Below are 21848 nucleotides of genomic sequence, written 5' to 3'. Positions count from 1 at the left end.
GTCTAGTGTTTTGGAGGTGTAACTGCAGAGTGACACAGACACACCACTGCACAAATAAAAATGCTCACGAGCGCGCGTCAGCTCTATGCAGAGCCTTTGCAAGGCCACTTGCAAAGGCTCTGCATAGAGCTGACGCGCAAGTATAAATCCCGCTTAACACCCCCTCTCTGGTTTCCCTTCAGGTTAACACTGTTAGCTTTATCAGCACTGTTGTCATTGTTAGCACTGTTTGCACTGTTAGCACCTTCAGCCACTAGCTGCCGGCTCAGCCACCTCCATTTTGTGAATTGTGTGCTGGCAATCTCGGTACAGACCCCGAATCTCAGGTGTGCTCTGAACGTCACGCACAACTCCTTTAAAAGTTTAACATTTGGAAACACATGCATTGTTTTGGAAACAGATGTTCGGTTGCACTTTTAACATGTATAGTAGTATTTAATACTTAAATTATTTTAATAGATTAAAGTTTTACATCTAAAATGATACCAGTAGTAATAATGAATATTTATTATATCACAATACTTTACAGGTCACTGGAGAAGAGCATTTCATAAAAATGGATCACTTGAATAAGCTTAGACACACACACAGGATTTAACCAGCAGCAGGGTGTTCAGACTTTAATAAGGGCCAAGGGTGACACCAGAGGTTGAGATAACAAGTCGGGAATCAGGGCAGTGATCGGGCTGGCCAGTGGTTCAAGATGTGACTTTTGTGCAAGCATGAACAATGAAGTCTGCTGTTAGGACACAGACATTTACATGTTTCACAAATAAAAAAACAAAACAATTTGACCTTATAATGCTGTTTAAAATGATTTATATATGATCTGTAGTATTTATATGTTTCCCATGATTTTCAGAATTTTAACATTTCAGTACCAGAAAATACAGTATTGAAGTCATGCAGTCACTCACTGACAGTGTGCATCTAGAGGCTTCTAGGAAAGTCTACTCAGCATTGTCACTATCAACACAGCTCAATAAAAAGTGGAGTAGTGCAAATATGATAAGCAAGCTGCAGGCTGGACAGCACACGCAGCTTATCAGTATATCAGTGTGTCCATAATTTTACTGTTGGCAGCCTAATCGTGTCCTTTCGACTGCAGCATGCCCAGAAAAGACTGCATACATGTGTAGAAAAGTTTGAAATCAATCTTTTGAGACGTTGCTGTAAATTTCATGAGCAAACAAGATTATTATCCAGATGACTGATGGCATCTATCACTTACTAAGATTTATACAATACACTGATGTGACTAAATCTGTGGTAAATCTGCTGGATTGTCTCCTTTTATGGAGGATGAACAATAACTTATCAGTAAATAAATAAAGTAATACATACAGGAATGAGTAATTAAAGAAATACAGAAATGTATGAATACTAGAATAAATTAAAAAATATGGAAATCATAAATAAAATGTGAAATGAAATGAGCAGATAAATTCATAAATAATTTTTTACAAAATTAGGATTAAAGGACCTAAATAAAAAAAAATCTCAAATTTATTTTTAAATTTTTGTACAGTTACATTCATTAATATCTGTAATTCTTTACCTGTATGTTAATGAGGTAATGGTTCCTAATCTCTGCATTGATTTCATGGTTCATGTATTTATTCATTTATTTCTGTCTGTCCTCAGGCATTTTTAAAATATTTTATTTTTTTCCTGTAGTTATTTATTTATTTCCGTATTTATTTATTAGCAATGTGTATATCTATACAATTATTCATTTATTTATTTAATGATACTTATTCTCCATACTGTTTCTAGACAAATATAGACATAGACATATTTTGGTAGGGCTTTGTTCTGACTATTAGATCCATCTACTTGAGATGCTAATACCCTAAATCACATTTTTATGACAGTAACTGTCAGCCAGGAGAAGATGTTGTCAGGCGTCGTCCAACTTTCCTCAGACATTTTGACCCTGAACCCTGATGTTCTCCAGTTGACAGGTCGGCAGTGATGGCCAGTCACTGCCCATTGGCTCCTGGCCTCCAGCTCAAGTCCTTCAGCCTGTTCAGAGCCAATAAAAAGCTTGTTCTGCTGCTTAACCCAACCTGCAAGCAGCTGGCTTTTTCTCACTCCCTGCTATTCCCGGAGATTGTACTGGGAATCCAATGCAGTCAATCTCAACTGGAAGTCCTGATACGTGTTGGCTGCAAGGCCTTCTCCTACCTTTCCCTTATTGGAGGTTGGTAGGTGCCTGGCTCCATTATAGGCCCTCTGGATTCCTTTTCCAGGTTTCACCAAATGCTCCTGCCATTAAATCTATATGGCAAACTTGGTAGCAAACTGTTGTGTATTCAGCAGATATGAAGCAACATTTATTTAGAGTTGTGTTTCTGGCCACTTGATGGATGTAAGCCCAACATTCACTCTTCCTTCAGCTGTTTTGGTCTCCAGTAACAGGAAATATCCGGCTCTTAAGCTGCCGAATGCTCTACTGTGTTTACAAGCTAGTCATTAATTTTGTTGATCTGGTTCTAGACAGGTAGTGTAGAGGGTTTGACAGACCTTTTTCGCTGAAAACAACTGTCTGGTGCTTCTGAAAACAAGATTGATTAGAGCAGTGAGAGTGAGCCAAAACAGTGAAATAGCAGGCATGAAACCAAAACAGTTAGTTTAATAACACTCCAAAAGGGGGCACTACAGAGTTTAGCCATTGAATTAAAAACTCAAGTGTGGAAAACATTTCATGAAACACGACTGATATGTTTTTAAATATTATGTTTGTGTCTTAATGTTTTTTGGTTTTATATACCCTGGACTCTGTGGAAAGTTGTATGGATACTGTGTGAAGTATCCTGTAGAAACAAAGTGACTTGACTTGACAACGGAAAATGCACCTGCCACATGTTGCAAAAAGGGCATGTTATTGTTCCTCAATCAAGTTAAACCTTGATTTCAGTGCCATGTGTTCCCTAAATATTGACAGAGTACCATAGAGCATTGCCCCCCTCTCTGTGTAATGTAAAGACAGGCAGATCAATATTTGAGGAGTGTGTGCTGCTTTTAAAGCTGCAGTGACTGCTTGTCATCAATCATGCGAAAGGTTACATGTACATGTGTGCCATGGAAAAAGGACAGAGGTTCAACAAGTTTTTAAGTTGCAACACATGTAGACTTGAACTACAGTTAATCTAATCTTTTCACATCAGGACAGTATGAAACCCTCCTGGGTCAAGAACACAGTAAGGTGCAATGTGGTCAAGTAACCAGAAAGTAGTCTGTGAAGTAAGAACTGTTTCTGAAATAATGTAATGTAATTCATTACGTACAGCTAGACGTACTAATCCAAGTAAAAGTTATATGAACTCAGACGGAAAGATAACCTCTTTGCTTGCATTGCCTCATGCTGATCTAAATGTTTTTTTATTTCTCTGAAGTGTTTTCACATTAATAAAATCTTAGCAGGAAAATGGATTGCCCCTTCTGGATTGGGAGGAGTTGGAAGTATTTCGGGGTCTTGTTCACGGCTTAGGATGACATAGGATGTGAGATGGATAACCAGTTTGGTACAGCGTCTGCAGTGATGCAGACGCTGCGAGAGACTGTCATGGTGAAGAGGGAGTTGAGCCAGAAGGCAAAGCTTTCCAATCACTGGTCTGTCTACGTCCCGACCCACACCTACAGTATGGTCATGACCTTTGGGTGGTAACCGAAAGAATGACATTGCAGATACAAGCGGCCAAAATGAGTTTTCCTCTGGAGGGTGGCTGGCTGCAGCCTTAGAGATAGGGTGAGCTAAGACATCTGAAGGGAGCTCAAAGTACAGCCGCTGCTCCGCCAGTTGAGGTGGTTCAGGCATCTGATCAGGATGCCTCCTGGGCGCCTACCGTTAGAGGTGTTCCAGGCACGTCCAGCTGGTAGGAGGCCCCGGGGCAGACCCAGAACACCCTATATCTCATCTGGCCTGGGAACGCCTCAAGATCCCCCAGGGGGAACTGGAAAGCATGGAGGAGGACGTCTCGAGTGCTTTTCCTAGCCTGCTGCCCCTGTGACCTGGCCTTGGATAGGTGGATGAAAATAGATGTGTGGATGGATGTGTGGATGGATGGATGGATGGATGGATGGATGGATGGATGGATTGATAAAATCTTAGGTTAAATGTTAATTTCCTGTAAAAGGGGTAGATTTTGTGGTATTTAAAAAAACATTTTTTGAAGATACTGGCACAGAATCAATAAGTAGGTGGCATTTCTGTCACCAGAAGAAAATATTGGCATTATACATTTCTTCAAACCACGAATATGTTACATTTGTACCTTTCATCGTTATGACATAAACATTTCTAAAGTGATGTAGTATAAGTGCTGACTTTGTTATCTGGAGGGGGGAGGGAGGGTGGATGGTGTGACACCTAGACGAGATGCCTGCCAAGCTGCAGAGCACCGCTGGAGAACAACAAACAACAAAACTGGTTGTGATGTGGCAAGTCATTGCTGTGTTTACAGTGGCTTTTTAGGCATCAGTAGTGGTTATTCTTTACCAAGGTTTGCTGCTTTTCCTGCCATAATGGTGCAACCCAAGTGGGATATTTTAAGCCCAATCATGATCTTGTCCTAACCATAGCCAAGTGTTTTTTTTGTGCCTAAACCTAACCACATGTTGACCACAGTGTTGTTAGAACATTAGGTTACAGTATATCCATGACATAGTAATGTGCAAATGTAAAAAATCAATGGTTTGCAGAAACGTACAATGCCATTTTCTCTGGTGATTGGGTTTTGGGTAGAGGTATTTCATCATAACTGCAAAGGGTCAGAAAGGTGACCTGTTCTCAGTTTGTTTGATGTTTATTTCATGGCGAACAAACAGTATCAAACTGTAATACGTTGTGTAAGAAATCCAATATATTCAGCTCAAGAGCAAAAGGAAAAAAAACACTTTGGATATAGTGTGAGACCTGTGTTTGTGTGAAGGTGGTTGTGTACATGTTTATGTGGTTGTGTTTGCATCAATATATCTGTGTGAATAAAAGCGATACTGGCATTTGTTGCAACAAGGTACTGTGATGTCACAACCAAGCGCAGGGAGAAATGACAACGTGGCACCACAACATCCAAATACAGAATACTCTTTAGCAATTGGCTGGAAGGTGACTGTGCCTGTAAACACCCCTACAATAAAGTAACAGGCCTGTATGGTCCCATAAAGCCCACCTATCAGCTGAGCTCAAGCTGCAGGACAGGACAAACCTTACGGAGCGGAGGGCTGTCAGTGACCTCTAGTGGATCGTTACTTTTATGCAGAACAACCTCAGAAATGGTCCCTCTCCATTCAGTTCTCCTCCTGAATACATTCCTCACATTAAATCCCAGCAGCAGCCACTACGTATTTTTGTAGTGTCCTTGGGCAGGATTTAATACATTAAATTATAATAAATTTAAACTCTTGTTCTGGATCAGAGCATCAACTTATGTCCAAATGTATGACATAAAATGTAACTGCATATTCAGCTAATTTGTAACACAAGATGATATTTGATTAAACATGTGTAGTTTAATTTAATTGGTCCACTATCTGTCATATCACTGCACTTTGCTAATGAGTTTTTAATTTTGTAAAAGACTAAATACCCTGTCTAAAAAATGATTAAGATTATCAAACAAACAAACAAAAAAACCCATCAAGGTCAGCTTATTGCCTTACAGCACCATCTCATACTCTCCATTAGCCAATGTAGTTTGTTAGTTGCCATGGAGATGGTTTGTGTCAATATATATTGTCTTCAAATGAAACCATTATCCTTGCTACATGAATTTAATACACATTTTATGTCCGTGAGTGCAATAATGGTCAGTTATTAACACTTAGATCATCAAGGTCCAACTATCCAGTTTTAACGGCAACTCATGGGCTTAAGAAAAAATATGAAGTGGACCTGAGTGGACCTTGAGTCAAGTTTTTAAAGTGTTTTTTTTTTTTTTTTTTTTTTTTTTCCCAAAAAAAAAATTAAAGGCTCAAAATTAAGGCTCTGTTGTAGCTATTAAATCTTGTTCAGGTTTTGCTTGTGATACCCCAACAACAACCTGTTTATGAGTTCATACTTTAGCTTATATTGGCCACAGCATGGTGTTTTATACCAGTATGATCTTTAGCCACGTTTAATTTTTGATATGTTAAATTTTCCCTCCAGAACCATGTTTTCCATCAGCATTACTCCAGCCACCAAAGGTCCGTGACTGTATTAAGTTGCAACCTGGCACTAGCAACAAAAGCAACCTCAGACTACTTTAACACTGCCTCAAACCCCCCCACCTGCTCTGTATTGTACTCACTCTTAGGTAGAGATAAAACACTCCATGTGCTTATAGAAACAGGTGTCAGGCTTCAGGAAGACACACACACACACACACACACACACACACACATGCATACACACACAGTTAATTATTTATCCACTTGCTGAAATGCTGACATACACACCGCTCTGCCTGCAGTGTCACTTTAGCCTACACAAGAGACGTTACTGTCATAGGCACTGACAGACGAGTATACATCTTCACAGAGGCTGAGAGAGAAGTCCTACTGAGGAGGATGAAATTAGGTTATAACTTTATTATTATGCAACACATACATTATGTAATGCAGCTACTTTCCAGTGCAGCCTGTACCACAGCATCAGGGGGACTAGAAATTAGTTTTTGATTTATCAGAGCACTTGATGATGCTCTTATTTGTAGGCTGTAATTAAAAAACAAGGGGCTGTGACATCATGTGCTGGAGTAGTTTTCTTCTAAGGGGTTACTTCTTAACTATTAGTATTCCAATAAGATATTTGCTTATAGGATTGCATGTTTTATCTAAATTTTATGATATAATTGCTATTTTTTATGGCCTTCTTTCATGATAATATGTGCGTTTGGTGCAGTTGCAGAGTACTTTCCGTGGTATCAAGATTTTCCCTCAAATGTGAACCGTTTATTTTAGATATTGTGCTAATAATAGTCTCCAGTGATAATTTTCCACAGGACGCTGCTGCGACTGTTTGTCCGATGGAAGCAGCGAGTGTGGACGAGTCCATTTCCTAAGCGGGGGTGGTTGAAGTGTGCATAGCGGGCAAATCTTTATAAAATGACTTCAACATCGCGACTACATTTTTTTTAACACTTAATTGAAGTATTTGATAACCACAAAGCGCGCTCACGTCTCTAGCAGTCAAAGGAAGTAGGTTTACTCGACGTTTAAGAGAAAAGAAACCCCTTTAGTCGCAACTTGGGAAAGTCGGATGAAAACCGAGCTCTGTGCCACATCTTCCACTAAATGATAAAGCTGCTACACCGGGAACTGGAGGTAGGACCGACTCAACAACAACCTAGCTTAACAAAACAACATTAAAGCAACTCCGGTCCGTCTTCGCTTTATTTTTTGCCTCTTAACGTGTCCGACTCTTTTGAGCATCTTCTCTAATTCTCGTGTTGTGTTTTTATAGAGTTGTATCAGTGGGAGGAGGTGTTAGGTTGGGCTACTGTAAGTTAACGGTTAAGTTAAGGCTGTTGGTGACGTGAAGTGGGAAAGTGGGATTAAAGAAAGTGGACTTCACAACCGGAACACTCACAAAACAACAGTTCCAGCTAAAATAGGTAAGTTTACACGACTTTATTAAATAAAGAAACAGTGGTTAAAGCCTCTGTAACGTCCATCTGCTTCTGCACTTAGTCTACCCTGGTCTGCTGTGGCAATTTCCCCATGACAGAGGAGGGTGTTTTGAGGGCTACACCCATACATGACTAGCCTACATCACACCTACACTGGAGAATTTGTTACAGCTGCTTTATTATTCAGCCTCTGGTAGACTAAAAAAAAAAACAAAAAAAAAAACATGTTAAGTCAGGGCAAGTTTTGCAAAAAGCACGAAACAAACTGTGAACAAAACCTGCATAAATTTAAGTTTTATTTATTTATTTTCCTATCCTTATTTAAGCAGGTCTGTCCCATTGACAGGTCCTTAAAAAGTATTTAAATGTCTTAAATATTCTGAATATAAAAGTCTTAAATTCAAATATTTTCCATTACATCATCGCAAAAATCTCTCCAGACTGACAGACCCAGTGACTGTTTACAATCACTGGATACACCGAAGAATTGCAATAATAAATGGCATTTTTTTTTCCCCCTTTAACTTTTTTGTTTGATGCAGTGATAACAGAGCAAGTAAAAACAGGCGCAGAGACATATAGACAGCTAAGAAAGAAGATTACATCAAGAAAGAAAGAGACATACAATAGAAATAAAGACCAACAAAATACATACAAGGCCTTAAAAAGTCTTAATTCAGATTTAAGGGGTTTTAAATATATTCTTTCACATTACCACAAAAATTTCTCGAGCCTGACAGACCCAATGTATGTTTACAATCATTGGACAGACTAAGGAATTGCAGTAATAAATAGCATTTATGACAGAGATGAGATTTTGTTTTCTTTTTACATTAAACACATTAAACTTAAACTCACCCACTTGTCATTTTTCCTTACTGTTCGACCTGACATCAGTATGTTTACTTGGAAAGAGTACTTACACATGTATTTCGATTGCAGGTTTGGTCTTAAATGTCATATAAGGTGGTATTAAAGAGGTCTTAAAAGGTCTTAAATTTAACTTAGTTGTATCTGTAGACACCGTGATTGAGATCAAAGATCACTTTTACAAGGGAGACCTGGCCAAGAACAGCAGCAAGACAGTTTGAACAGAAATTAAAAAATTCACATAAGCACATAGACTTTAGTGACATAGGATAATTACATAAGACAGTTGCACACAGACAGCGTGGACTCAGTAGATTTCACCATGGTTTTAAACTCATTCAAGGTCGTCACATATTGAAGCTTCAGATAACTTAGCAGATTGTTCCATACAGTTGGTGCAGAGAGCCTAAAGGCTTTTCCCCCCCAGTTCAGCTCTGACTTTGGGCACAACAAGATGCAAAAAATTCCTGCGCATGTAGATTATAACTTCCATATTTCATATTCAAGAGAGAAGATAAGTAGGATGGAATTTAAGAAGGATCACAGCAGTGACTGAGGGGGCGTGTACATGAAGCAGGCCAGTTTAATTTAAGTATAAACACAATGGTGGATATGAGATCCACAATTTGTAATTAGTAATTGTGTATATGTGTAGTTGAAGTTAAAGCAGGGCTGTCCTATTTTCCTAAATCAATAAGCAATCACGATGTATGCATGACCACATAACAAACACAACTGCTCAGAGCATCTGTGTTCCACTGCTGGGGAAAATCTATATACATGTCAAACAAATACTTCAATAACTTGTTGATATAATAATTAACCAAAAGTTTACCCATGTGTGTGTGTGTGTGTGTTCATTGTTTTATGATTGTTATGTAATTTGTTCTCAGGCCTCTCTTGCTTAAAAGATCTTGATCTCAGATAACTAATTTCTGGAATTTCTTTGACACAGCTTGTTTGAAATAAATTGTTTGGACAACAGATATGTGATTTGATAAGCCCATGTAATCACTGTAGGATGCAGAAAGAGTTATTGCCAAGTCCTAAGGGAAATATATCGTGTGAAGACTCATTATTGATGAACAAAGACGTGGGACTATCCATCCCTTAAAACTTCTGTCTTGCCATAATCATGCGTGCCAGCTCGCTAATTTCAACTACTATTTCACACTGTTGTTGCTGCTTTTTTAATCTCACACTTTTTAATAAGAAGACGTACGCCAACATGCAAAGAGTGTGTCCAAAATAAATAAGCCCACTCACTAATGGAAAACATTATCACTGTCTCATTGCTACAATAAAGATAATAATTCTGAAAGCGTGAACTTTTAAGCAGTGAGTATGATGCAGAAATCATTGAACAGGATAAATAAAATGCTTCATTAGATGAAGTGTTTTTATAGCAAGCAGCAAACATTTGAAATTGAAACACAAACATAAAAAATATTCTTGATATATCTCCTGCCCTGCGTCTGCCCCAGATTGATAGTTACAGCGCCTCCCTTTCATAAGCCTAGCTCTACTATCCTGTTGCCTTGACTACTGGTGTGTCTGGGGACTTTATCCTGATCGCCTGCATGATTTTCTCTGACACTAGTTCAGAGAGACTGCCACGATGCAGCGCTGAAAGCGAGAATAACTTGCAAGCTCATTTTCTCCTTTTCTTCCTCTCGCACTGGACTAACTCCTCACCCACCTGATGCAGTCTTAGTTACCAGTAGCAAACACACACACACAACTCCGAGCTGCAGGGCCGCTCTGCTCATCCCCTGCACAGCAGGCTACACGTACGCTCCACTAAAATGGTAACTCTGCTTTCTTTCCACGCAACAGAGCCATATCAGTTTGTTTGATTTACATTTCATTCAAAAGAGGCACAACACAGACGGCATGAAAAATATTTTCTCTGTCGTGTTTACGCAGAGTTGAGGACGGGAAATGTTCTGTGAAATGTGGAGTCAGTTCTATTTTGGGCAGCGAGAAAGTGGAAATTATCCAGCGGATTAACAAACTCTTTGTAGGGCTGCAGCTCACGCTTGTTTTCATCATCTATGAACCTACAGATTTATTGTTATTAATTGATTAGATAGGAAGTCGATCAAATGTCCATCAGAGTTTCCCAGAGGACAAGGTGATGTCTTCACTCGTCTTGTTTTGTCCAGCCAGTGAATATTCACAATTTAGAGGCTTAAACCACAAACCTTTTCCTGTGCATGCAACCCATGCTTGAAAATATTGACACCAGTTGATGTAGTTGTGTACACTCACTAACTGATGCACTGTCAGAAACATAATGAGCCCCATCAGCTATGTGTCATGCTTTATGGATAGACGGACCACTTCTACTACTGCGTGTCTAAACACATCTCTTCTGTCCTTTATTTTTCCGTCTTTGCTAATACAAGACGTATAATGAGCATCTGGGAGAAGAATGGAGGCTTTCTTTGTTGTGACAAGCCATTACCCAGGAAATGAAGTAGGCCCAGGAATGGCAAACAGCAGTGAAACTGGCCTGCTCGGAGGTTTATAAGATCATCACTGTGAGCCCTGGGGTGGGGGGGCCTGTGTGAACCAGTCTCATTAGGCAGGGAACCCACTGGAAAAAGTGGACCATACAGAAACAGGAATGGCTATGGGGGTTGGGGGACAAGAGGAGAGACTGTTGCTGTGTAATCAAAGGGAATTGCAAACACTGAATGTGGAATGGCAATCTCAGGGGGCTGTTGTGTATCAAACAACGCTCACAGACAGCACCCGGAGTTGCGAACTTACACTGCAATCTGTGGCAGACGAGGCAGTGAGAGCGTGATTCTCTCTGCAGAGGAGGTCACGCAGATGTCAGAGCGATATCTAGCGGTTATTTCTGACTGCATTTCAGAACATTTTCCACTGCACCAAGTAGCAACTTCGGAAAATGCCCTGTTCCCAGCTGTGAAAACATCCAAAGCATCCTGCAACATCTCAAATGCAGGCCTGCATGTACATGCAGGAATCACAAGCAGTTATAAGACAACTGTTTGCATTGCACAGAAGTGTGCTTCATCAGTGTTGTGACTTTGTTCTACTCCCTTCAATGTTTTTTATTCTAAGAAGTAAGTTTGTAAAAAAAAAAAAAAAAAAAAAGTGGCATAAGCCATAATTGCAGCCCATATTTTATTTGTGTGAGTCTAGTTTACTTTTAGGGTTTAATGAGCATGTTTCAGAGGCCAGGAGACTCTGTGCAACTGCTCTGCAAGTGTGTTTGTATAATTTTAACAAACATCCTCTTTTCCAGAGTACACACTCTTTTGCTGTTTTCCGCCCCAAATTACAACTATCTCCACTCTCTTAATTTAGCAGCACACATTCCTGAAACATCACTGCAGCACGCTTCAGTCTCCCAGCCTGGAATCTTCTAGGTTTTCATGTGGTTTTGTGTGTTTGAGGGAATAAATAGCAACGCCCATACTTACGTCTGCTCCGACTCAGCCTGCTCACTGAGCTGTCCTGGAAAAGTCCATGTGACCCAGAGCTGAGGAGGTGCTGTTGCTTCCTCATCCTGTTGTATGTTAGAGCGGAAGGACTACTCTCTGGCCTGCAGGGCACTGTGTAATTTAAACCATAGCCCTGTTAAATCAAAGTCAGAAGACACAATGATATTATATTCTCAAACTGAGCATCACTTTTATTCCTGCACTGAAACATTCACAGGCTTGTAACAAATAAGCTGCCACAAAATGCCACGATAGTGTGTAAAAATGCAGTAGAAGGCTTTTGCTCTGTTTTGACACACTATAATTTGTGTCAGATTATTTTTAGCCATGCCAGCAGTGTGCAGGAGATGAATCTTAATTACTTTAGTGATTACCTTGCTTTTCCCGTAGCACCACCAGCAGCTCTAAGTGTTACACCTTTCAAGTGAAATATTTCAATATCTACTCCACGGATGTATTCATACACCAGTATTGACGTTAATGGTGATATTTAAAAATGTAAAGTTGATAAAACATATGATAACATTGTGTAAATAATTTAGTCCTGTTTCTTTCTGTTCTCACCCTGGCTCCCTCCACCAATCCTATGTGGTTGCCTTTTTACTACCAATTAAGTGTAATTGGTCTTTTTGTACAAGATTGTTCAGTTACAGTCACAGTTGCAGACTTTCTCCCCACCTCCCTACTCATATTTTGAGTGTAATTCATTTGCCCAAAAAATAACCAAAGTTAAAGATGAATTTGACAGATATTGTGATAATATTGTTATCTGGAAGTCTATCGACCACAATAATCATGTAGTGAAATCCGATGGTTTGGCACCATACGCCGTTTTAAAGTAATGGATGAGGCTACCATGACATCACCCATTAGTTTGTGGACTCGATTTTGAAGCCTCGAATTTGGCATGTTGGCTGTCGCCATCTTGGCTTTTTGGAGCCAGAAGTGCCATATCTGGACCAGGGTTGGAAATTGACCCGACCCTTGAAAAGGAAATCTGAAAAGACTGCATGACAGCGGTGATGTTGTCCAACCATGGTCTAAGCCGGACGAATGCTATGTTTCTATTGGCCAGTCTGCGTCCTGGGGTGGGACTTAGCAAATTTGCTAAGTTCCACCCCAGGACGCAGACTGGCCAAGTCCCACACCAGGACGCAGACTGGCCAATTGAAACAGAGCATTCGTCCGGCTTAGACCAGGGTCGGACAACAACGCTGCTGTCGTGCAGTCTTTTCAGATTTCCTTTCAGGCTGGTTTTGTGGATTTGGAGCTAAATGTTGTGCCTGGGGCACGTCGTGTATTAATGATACTCGTTACCTGGAGAGGTTGAAAAAAGATATACGTTTCTTCCCTGTTCCAAAACCAAAATCAGACCCTGGAAAGTGTAGGGTTAGCTAGCTAGCTACTGAAGATATAGCCTACTAAAGGTATACACATGCTGCTTTTGCTTTTTAATGATTATAACAGTGAAAAAAAGACCAGTGAAGGGAAGCAGGGAAACTTTGCTGATATTCAACCAGCTGTGTGGCATCGCAGTGTGCGCAGATGAATGTTGTTTGACTTCCCCTGGAGATCCCTGCCTGTCCGGTGGCAGAGGTCTGGGCATGAAGCCAAATACCGTTCATCTGCACACACTGCGATGCCACACGGCTGGTTCAGTATCAGCAAAGTTTCCCTTTATATTCATTGTCTTGTGTGGCGATCAGCAGTGATGTGGTGGTTCACTTTTACACTGTGATCTGTAGCCTATTGTTCGGCTTTAGCTTCTAACTATCTTTGTCTTTTTAACCTGTTGTTGCTGCTGAGTCAGTTTGACATCCTGGATATATCCTTCAAACACAGACTGTAGACCCCTCTGTCTGCTTCTCTCTGGAATCACTGTTTCATTTTTACAAAAATATGAAAATATTTCTTCAGGGAGTGCAGTTAGTTACAGTGTGGGCTCCATGCTTACTCTGACAGCTTGTCGGACCATTACAAAGGGGCGGGGCTTAGCGAAAGCTCAATTGACTTTTTTGTGCACCTGCTACTGTGGCTTGTGGATTCCAAAATCCACAAGCTGCTCAATATATTACCATTATTTTTTTTTTGGGCTGGTGAGTAAAGCAAATCTAGTAGTCACTTGCATGTTTTACCAGCATTTGGCTGACGGCTGGTGCTTATTCCAACCCTGATTTGGACGAGAGGGTGGAGCTGTGTAGGAGCGAGGGGTGGATCTGACTCAGACTGTGGTGATGCCTCACAGACAGCCTGTCACTCATTCGGCCCACCCCGATGCAGTTATCATGAAGGGGGAAATTAGCTATAGATAGATAGATAGATAGATAGATAGATAGAACGTATATGTTCTGACTTGTTCTTAGGACCTTAAATCAACGCCCAGACGGGAGCAGTTGAGACTGTGAGTGTAACGGATGTGAGGCATCTGCAATTGCATGTTTAGATTGACTTGCTTTTGGAGCCAGCCTCAAGTGGCCACTGGAGGAACTGCAGTGTATGACACTACAGAGGTAGTAACATTTTTAGTCAAGAGGCTGCTGCTTGACTGGCACAAAATTTTACGCATACTTTGTTTTGCAAACATGTGCATAATGTTAGTATTCAGCTCAAAGCACCACTGTGTCTAAATAAAGCCTCACTGTAATTTTCAAAATCTTACCACTGGTTGAGAACATGTTTTGCCTCATTCATAAAGGACATGATTGGATTCAGTTTTTTAGCAGCTCCAACCTTTATGGACCCTTTATTGTTAATTATTTTCATAATTAACTATGCACCAGTAAGAAAACGGGTCAGAGCTGAAGCATATTAATGTGCTGTGCATCTGGTTTCATTGATTTCTTTTCCGTCCCTGAGCCTGAGTGACATTGTTAAGAGTTTATGTCACTGGCTGTTCCACAGACCTGCCTGCCTCTCATGTTACTCCGTGACTCCGATTCATAAAATTGCAGGAAATTACACCCCTGTGACAATTATGAGAAATGAGGGCGCCGGCGTGTAGAAAAAGACCTCATCCAAATTCACACTGCTCTCGTTTGTTCTACACCAGATAAAAATCCTTCTGGTGCCAATAACACAGGAGCAATGGGATTTCAATAATTGAAAGAGCGAGAACATGGAGGATAATACATCTCGCTGCCATAAATTCATTATATGTAACACAGAGGAGTGGAGGTGTTATTCAGAAGGATTATTATGTAATTGGAAACCGCTGGTATTACCTGGAAATAGTTTTTCTTTCTATGTGTCATACTTTTTTCCATTCTTTCTTCCTCGCTGCCCCCGCACATCTCTTTTTCTGTCCCTCCCACGCGCACGTTACCAGATTCACGTTGTTAAAGATTTGCTTAGGTTTTGGCAAATTTCTTCTTTTGATCTCCAAAAAGGAGAAGCAGTCATGTTTTTCAACTGCTATTTTTTATTTATTTATTTATTTTACATTGTGGCCATGTTGAAATTCATCTCTTTCTTTCATGCTGCTCTCAAACCTCTCATGAAATACAAATATTAGATGGTTGATATAAATGAGGACAAGCAGAAGTTATTTATTTCCTCTTTATAGCAGAGTATATGAAACATATTTTCTCCTTTCTTTTGGGAAAAAAACATCTGCCAAGCTGTTATCAACTTAAAATAAACCTGCGTGCAGACTGACAGGTGTCACAACCTTTTTGCTTACCAACACACCCCTGTTTGCCTCTGCTTCATCAGTGGGTTGCAGGCACAGCACGTCCCATCTAATATTTATTATGCTGTTACGGTTTTATTCTGGATGTGTTGTTTTTATGCATCCTCATATCCTCAATCATCAATACCCCTGCATACATGAATAAACAGAGTTTGCAGAATATATCCATGGAAACTGAATTTAGACAAACCACGAAACCCAGAGGTGAATAGGCCCAGGTGGTCAAATGCTTCAGCCTCCGTGTTTGCGTTGGTATTTTTTATTTTTTTATGCCATTATTTGTGTTTCTCTGTAATTAGTGTATGAACCCCACCTGCTTAAAATCAATTAGAATATTCATCTCCACATAAAGGTGAGAATTATTGTTGGTGAACGTCTGCCCTTCTCATTAACAACAGTTAGTATCAGCCTGACCTTTTAGAAAGTGGATTTATTGAGAATTACAATGCCCCAGGACACTTGTCCCTCCACCATGCAGTTAAGTGTCGATAACTCATCACCGTGCCAGAGGATTAATAGTGTATCCAGGGAGACACAGCCACAGACACATGTATTGTAACCTCATGACATCCCAGTTGTAATCTTTTTCTCCTGTGTATGGACACTGTCTCAACTGTCCAGATTTATCCCTCAGCTTGGTTGCCTGATATGCATCATCAGCACATGTTTTATGATGAAACACTGCTGCGAGCTGGGAGGAATTATTGAACCAATGAATCATTTATGATATTCACACAAGGATATTAATGGGTGTTATTGGTCCCCTGCAGGAAGAGAGGAAGCCAAGCAGCCGTTGACGTGTGGAGTAAAAGCGCCGGGCGAGTGGAAAAGCGAAAGGAGAAGGTAGAAACACCAGCCCAGTGACCTGCCTGCCTGCCCGCCTGCCTGAGAGTGCTGCGTCATGGGGAAACAGAACAGCAAGCTGCGGCCCGAGGTCCTGAACGACCTGAGGGAGAACACAGAGTTCACCGACCACGAGCTCCAGGAGTGGTACCGTGGCTTCCTCAAGGACTGTCCCACCGGCCACCTGACCGTGGAGGAGTTCAAGAAGATCTATGCCAACTTTTTCCCCTACGGAGACGCCTCAAAGTTTGCCGAGCACGTCTTCCGCACATTTGACACCAACGGCGATGCCACCATTGACTTCAGGGAGTTCATCATTGCCCTGAGCGTGACGTCTCGTGGCGGGTTGGAGCAGAAGCTGCGCTGGGCTTTCAGCATGTATGACCTGGATGGGAATGGGTACATCAGTCGGGCAGAGATGCTGGAGATAGTTCAGGTGAGGACATACTGTAGAATAAATAAATCTTCGAAGCTTCATTCATAATGTTGACAATAGAACTCTAAATCTACATTTGGATGCTGCACAGCTTCTTTTTGTTGTTGTTTTGGTTTGGTTTTTGCATGTTTATAAGTTCAGTTTAAACCCTGTATTTGTCTACAATTGCACATAAAATTAGGCTACACTAATGTTATTGATATTATACTATTTGTAGAATTAGATTTCAGTGGTGGCTACGTCGAATTGTTCCCCACATGATCCAAACATTGCACAGTGGTGCAGTGCTTAGCATTGTTGCCTCTCAGCAAGGGGGAATCCAGGGTGGGGAGTTCAAACCCTGGGGGGAGGGAGCCCCTCTGTGTGGAGTTTGCATGTTCTCCCAGTGTCAGCATGGGTTTTCTCCGTGTACTCCGGCTTCCTCCCACAGTCCAAAGACATGCAGGCTAGTTTGATTCTCTAAATCGTGTGTAGGTGTGAATGTGAGTGTGAATGGTTGTCTGTCTCTATGTGTCTCCAACAGGATAAGTGGTTATGGAAAATGAAATTAAAGGTGAATGATCCAAACATTTCCATAGTTTTCATAGTATTTAAAAAAGAAATTCACAACATGTTCTTTTTTTTGTAAGGAAATATTCTGCCTCAATCCATATTTTTTGGTGTTAAGCCTTTTTAAAATCGACATTTTCACTGCGCTCAAGAAACTGATTGCTTTTCCACTTGCTGCACATAGAGGGAGGCATGCACCTATATCAATGGAATGGTCTCGCAGCAATATCACAGCACAATAAATTCCATTTAATCATTAAAGAGAGTTGATATAAAAGACATACTCTTTAATCTAATGAATCACTTTATTCAAATGGAAGGTTTTGTGTCAAGATTTTTTTATTTTTGGGTGATGACGTTATAAAATATGACAACATTCAAAGCTTCATTTGAAAACCTCAGAAGAAGCTTTGAATTTATTTTTTTAAAAATGAAAAAAAAATTACAATTAAACTTTTGTTAAAATTTTTTTAATTAAAACATAGTGAAAATCTCAACCCAGAAATAGAAGATGAGACAAAGATATATAATCACATTACTTTGTAATGTACATTTTATCTAGCCTAACCTAGATCCATAACAGAAATATCAAATGTCATTTATTCATCAGGATTAATTGAATATTACTTGTTCTATAAATATTTATTCCAAGTGGGGCTGCAAGTAACGATTACCTTCATTATTAATGAATGTGATATCTGACAATACTGTCTGTCACAGGTGATGTCTTCAGTTATCTTGTTTTCTTTGGCTAACAGTCCAAAACCTAAAGACATTCTGTCAATATTTTAATTATGTTGTATGCAATTTAGGTTTCGTTTTGGTAGTCGTCTCAGTAGTCACTTGCAGGTCTGAATTCATGATATTTTCACCTCAGACATCATGGATGCAAGCTGCCCCTACTGTTTTTTTCTTATCGCTGTGGCTATATTTACTCTTCCAATATGGTGAGCTGAGCAGCCTGCAGGGCCATATCAATATTGGCTCAGTCCGTTGTGCTTGTGGATACAAATGAATGTGGAGGCAAAAAAAAAAAAAACAGGCGTCAGTGCTTTTGTTATCGGTGAATGCTCTCTGTTTTTCAGCAGAAAGTCTTTCTCTCACCACAGACCTACACCATGTGAAACACGTACAGTTTTAGAAGACACAGACACATCTGACACACATTCAGAGTGACTTGCTGTGAGTGTAACAGCACGATGGGCTTCAGTTGCCAGAGCACCATCATTACCAGGTAGCAACAGAAAACAGGTCAGAGCACTCAGACAAAGGATGTAACGAATATGTCAGGTGGGAACAGCTATTTTTCATCTTCACTGCCTAAAGCTTCACACAGACAAAATTAATATGCGCAATAACGGCAATTGTTCTCACTCTCCTTTATAGGCAATTTACAAGATGGTATCATCAGTGATGAAGATGCCTGAGGATGAATCAACGCCAGAGAAGAGGACAGATAAAATCTTCAGACAGATGGACATTGACAATGATGGTAAGACTGGTCTTTTAATGTTATGTGCTTCATATGCTTTTGTGAGGAGTTATCATAAGAGGATGTCGCTGTCAGCACTGAAAGGAACTGGACATAAACAGGTATATAAGTACTATATAAACATAGACTAATGGGTGGAGGTGTAAGTGGAAACAACTATAACTCCTCCAGTGGGCATCCAAGTAAGCAAGTATACTAAAGCATACTTAATCTAAGTACGAAAGTATACTTGACTGAAGTACATTTGAGTATACTTCCACGAGCGGATGATCAATGTGCTGAAAGTGTGCTGTTTTTAAGGACTAACAATGTACTGATAAACTAATGATATGTCATTATTGCCAGTAAAGACATATTAATATAAAATATAGTGTACTTGACTATTTTGAGACACCATTAAGTTGCATTTAATATACATTTTTTTTATATCCAAAGCTTTTAGAAAGGTGCTTTTTTTCTACTTGAAGTATTTTTAAATCTATTTTTCTGGTAGCTGTTAAAACATTTATTAAGGCTCTCCCAAATGTTTCAAAACTCCTACCATTGCCATGGTAACTGACAACCAAATCAGTATTAGAATGCTGTGGGGTTTTTTTTTTGTTTGTTTGTTTCTATGTAGGCATTACCCCAGAAAGTCCAAATGTTTATGAACAATGGCTGAAAGTTTTGAAGCTTTGCGTAGTAGTGGGTAATTCTCTCTGATGCGTCAAAGCCCCAAAAATGGTGTTTGGATTAACCCTAACACTTATAATAAATAATATATAATGAATATAATCATAATACATATATTTACAATAAAGTAAACTGTCAGAAATACATTTTAAGCACAATTCAATTAAAACACTTCTAATAGAAACAAAATTAAACACTAATTCTTTTAGATAACTATTAATAAACTGAAAATGTACAATCAATAGATTTATAATTGAAGTAGAATGTGTTAAAAATACACTTTAACTACAATTTATATGAATTTGTAATGAGTTTTTAAAGTGTACTTGAATTAGAATTAAATATTTGCAGTAGAACAAGTTGGAAAGAGGTATATCTTTTAAAAAGTACAGCATTATCAGAGAAAGATGTACATAAGTATGTAAGTGCATCTCAATGGTGTTTCACAGTAGTACAACCAAGTACATTTATTACAAGTACATCTACTTTAGGATGTCTTTAGTAGCACTAATGATGTAACATTAGCATTAGGGATCCACAATATTAGACTTTTGGCAGATATTCAATATACTGATTTATAATAACTCATTTGGCGGATAAAAGAAACCATTATTATTATCATGTCTATTTTTTCTCTACTGTATTTTAGTGATCATCAAGTCTCTTCTGTAGTGAAACTATGCATGCATACTCTTATCCTGATGGCCCACAAGCTGATGGAGACATGAAAGACAGTGCTTTTCAGTATATGTTATATTCATTTATTGTGCAAAAAAAGCATTGTGGCCGATTCTGATCAATTTAAAGCCAATATCAGCCATTACTGATGGCGTGTTGACATTATTGTGCAACCTTATTTGGCATACGAAGGTACATTGGTAGTGCATCAGAAGTAGCACACTTTCAGTACATTGCTAATGAGTATATTAGTTCAATGTCCTTTTTTTGTACCTGCGCATCCAATTTAAATATGGGGACTTAAAGTGCATCTTTAATCAATCAATTATAGACATATGATTAAAGATCAGTTATTAAATGGTCTTTGACATTATACCTTGTTTATCCCTTACCACTGGAGAGCAGTTTGGAGAGGAACAGGAAATATGGAAGATGGGCAACAGAGAGAGAAACAGGATATCATATAACAACATGACATAACATAAACGCAACTCACAAGATCATTACCGGCCTTTTGCATCTTGTCCTGCTGAGCCACCTGGATGTCTGACATTTAGTGTGACGAGGTGATGCTACAGCCATGTGATGTGTACTTATGCATTTTCCAAGTCATACTGTTCTGACTGTTTTTGACATGTCAGGAAGATGTTAAGAGTTATTCATATGGCAGTGGGCAGCTCAGTTTGTTTTGCAGCAGAAGGCTCAGAAAGTCTGGAGGTCAAACTGTGTGTCTCACATTTTACAACATCACGTGGGACTGCAGACCAGGCCTGCACTTAACCCTCCTTTCTAATTCAATTCATACAGATGCTGTGTGACACAAAGTGAAGGTTATTTTAAACTAATTGAAGTGTACTGTTGCAGTTTCTCTTTGTGTGACATCAGTCAAAACTTTATGACATAGTATACCATGACATTTTATGACATTTTTTTGCAACATAGTAAACTATGACATTTTATTTGATATTTTAGCGACATACTACACTATGACATTTCTTGTGCTATTTTAGAGGCATACTACAGTATAGCATTAAAGATGACATTTTTTGTAACGTACTATACTATGGCATTTTATGATGTGGTTTTTGCGACGTACTGTACTATGACATTTTATGTGACATTTTTTGTGACATACTATACTATGACAACCCTAACCCTAACCTTCTAAAAAAAAAGCACATGAAATGTCATAGAATAGTATGTCGCTAAAATATCACATAAATGTCACAATAAAGTATGTTGCCAAAAATGTCATATAAAATGTCATAGTATAGTGTGTTGCAAAAAAATCACATAAAATGTCATAGTATAGTACGTTGTTAAAAATGTCATAAAATTTCATACTATGTTATGTCTTCAATAATATCATAAAAAATATAGTATAGTATGTCTTCAAAAATGTCACAAAAACATCATAGTATTATATGTCATCAAAAATGTGATAAAAGTGTCATAGTATAGTATGTTGTCAAAAATGTCATAAAAACGTCATAGTATAGTATGTCGTCAAAAAAGGACATGTGCACATGTG

The 21848-nt window shown here is 39.2% G+C and overlaps 1 protein-coding gene across 1 annotated transcript in view; it reads left to right on the top strand.

Moving 5' to 3' along the window:
• Positions 1–7237: 7237 nt before the first annotated feature.
• hpcal1 (hippocalcin-like 1) overlaps positions 7238–21848 on the top strand; it is an 18685-nt gene continuing 4074 nt past the window's right edge. Inside the window, exons 1-3 of the mRNA XM_049590019.1 lie at positions 7238–7598; positions 16418–16926; positions 18862–18967. Coding sequence (XP_049445976.1) covers positions 16549–16926; positions 18862–18967 — 484 coding nt within the window. The 5' untranslated portion in view covers positions 7238–7598; positions 16418–16548. The remainder of the gene's footprint in view (positions 7599–16417; positions 16927–18861; positions 18968–21848) is intronic.

Source organism: Epinephelus fuscoguttatus, linkage group LG11 (assembly GCF_011397635.1).
Source record: "Epinephelus fuscoguttatus linkage group LG11, E.fuscoguttatus.final_Chr_v1".
Classification (NCBI taxonomy): Eukaryota; Metazoa; Chordata; class Actinopteri; order Perciformes; family Serranidae; genus Epinephelus; species Epinephelus fuscoguttatus.
Note: the sequence above shows the minus strand (reverse complement) of the source record. Positions and strands in the feature narration are given on the sequence as shown.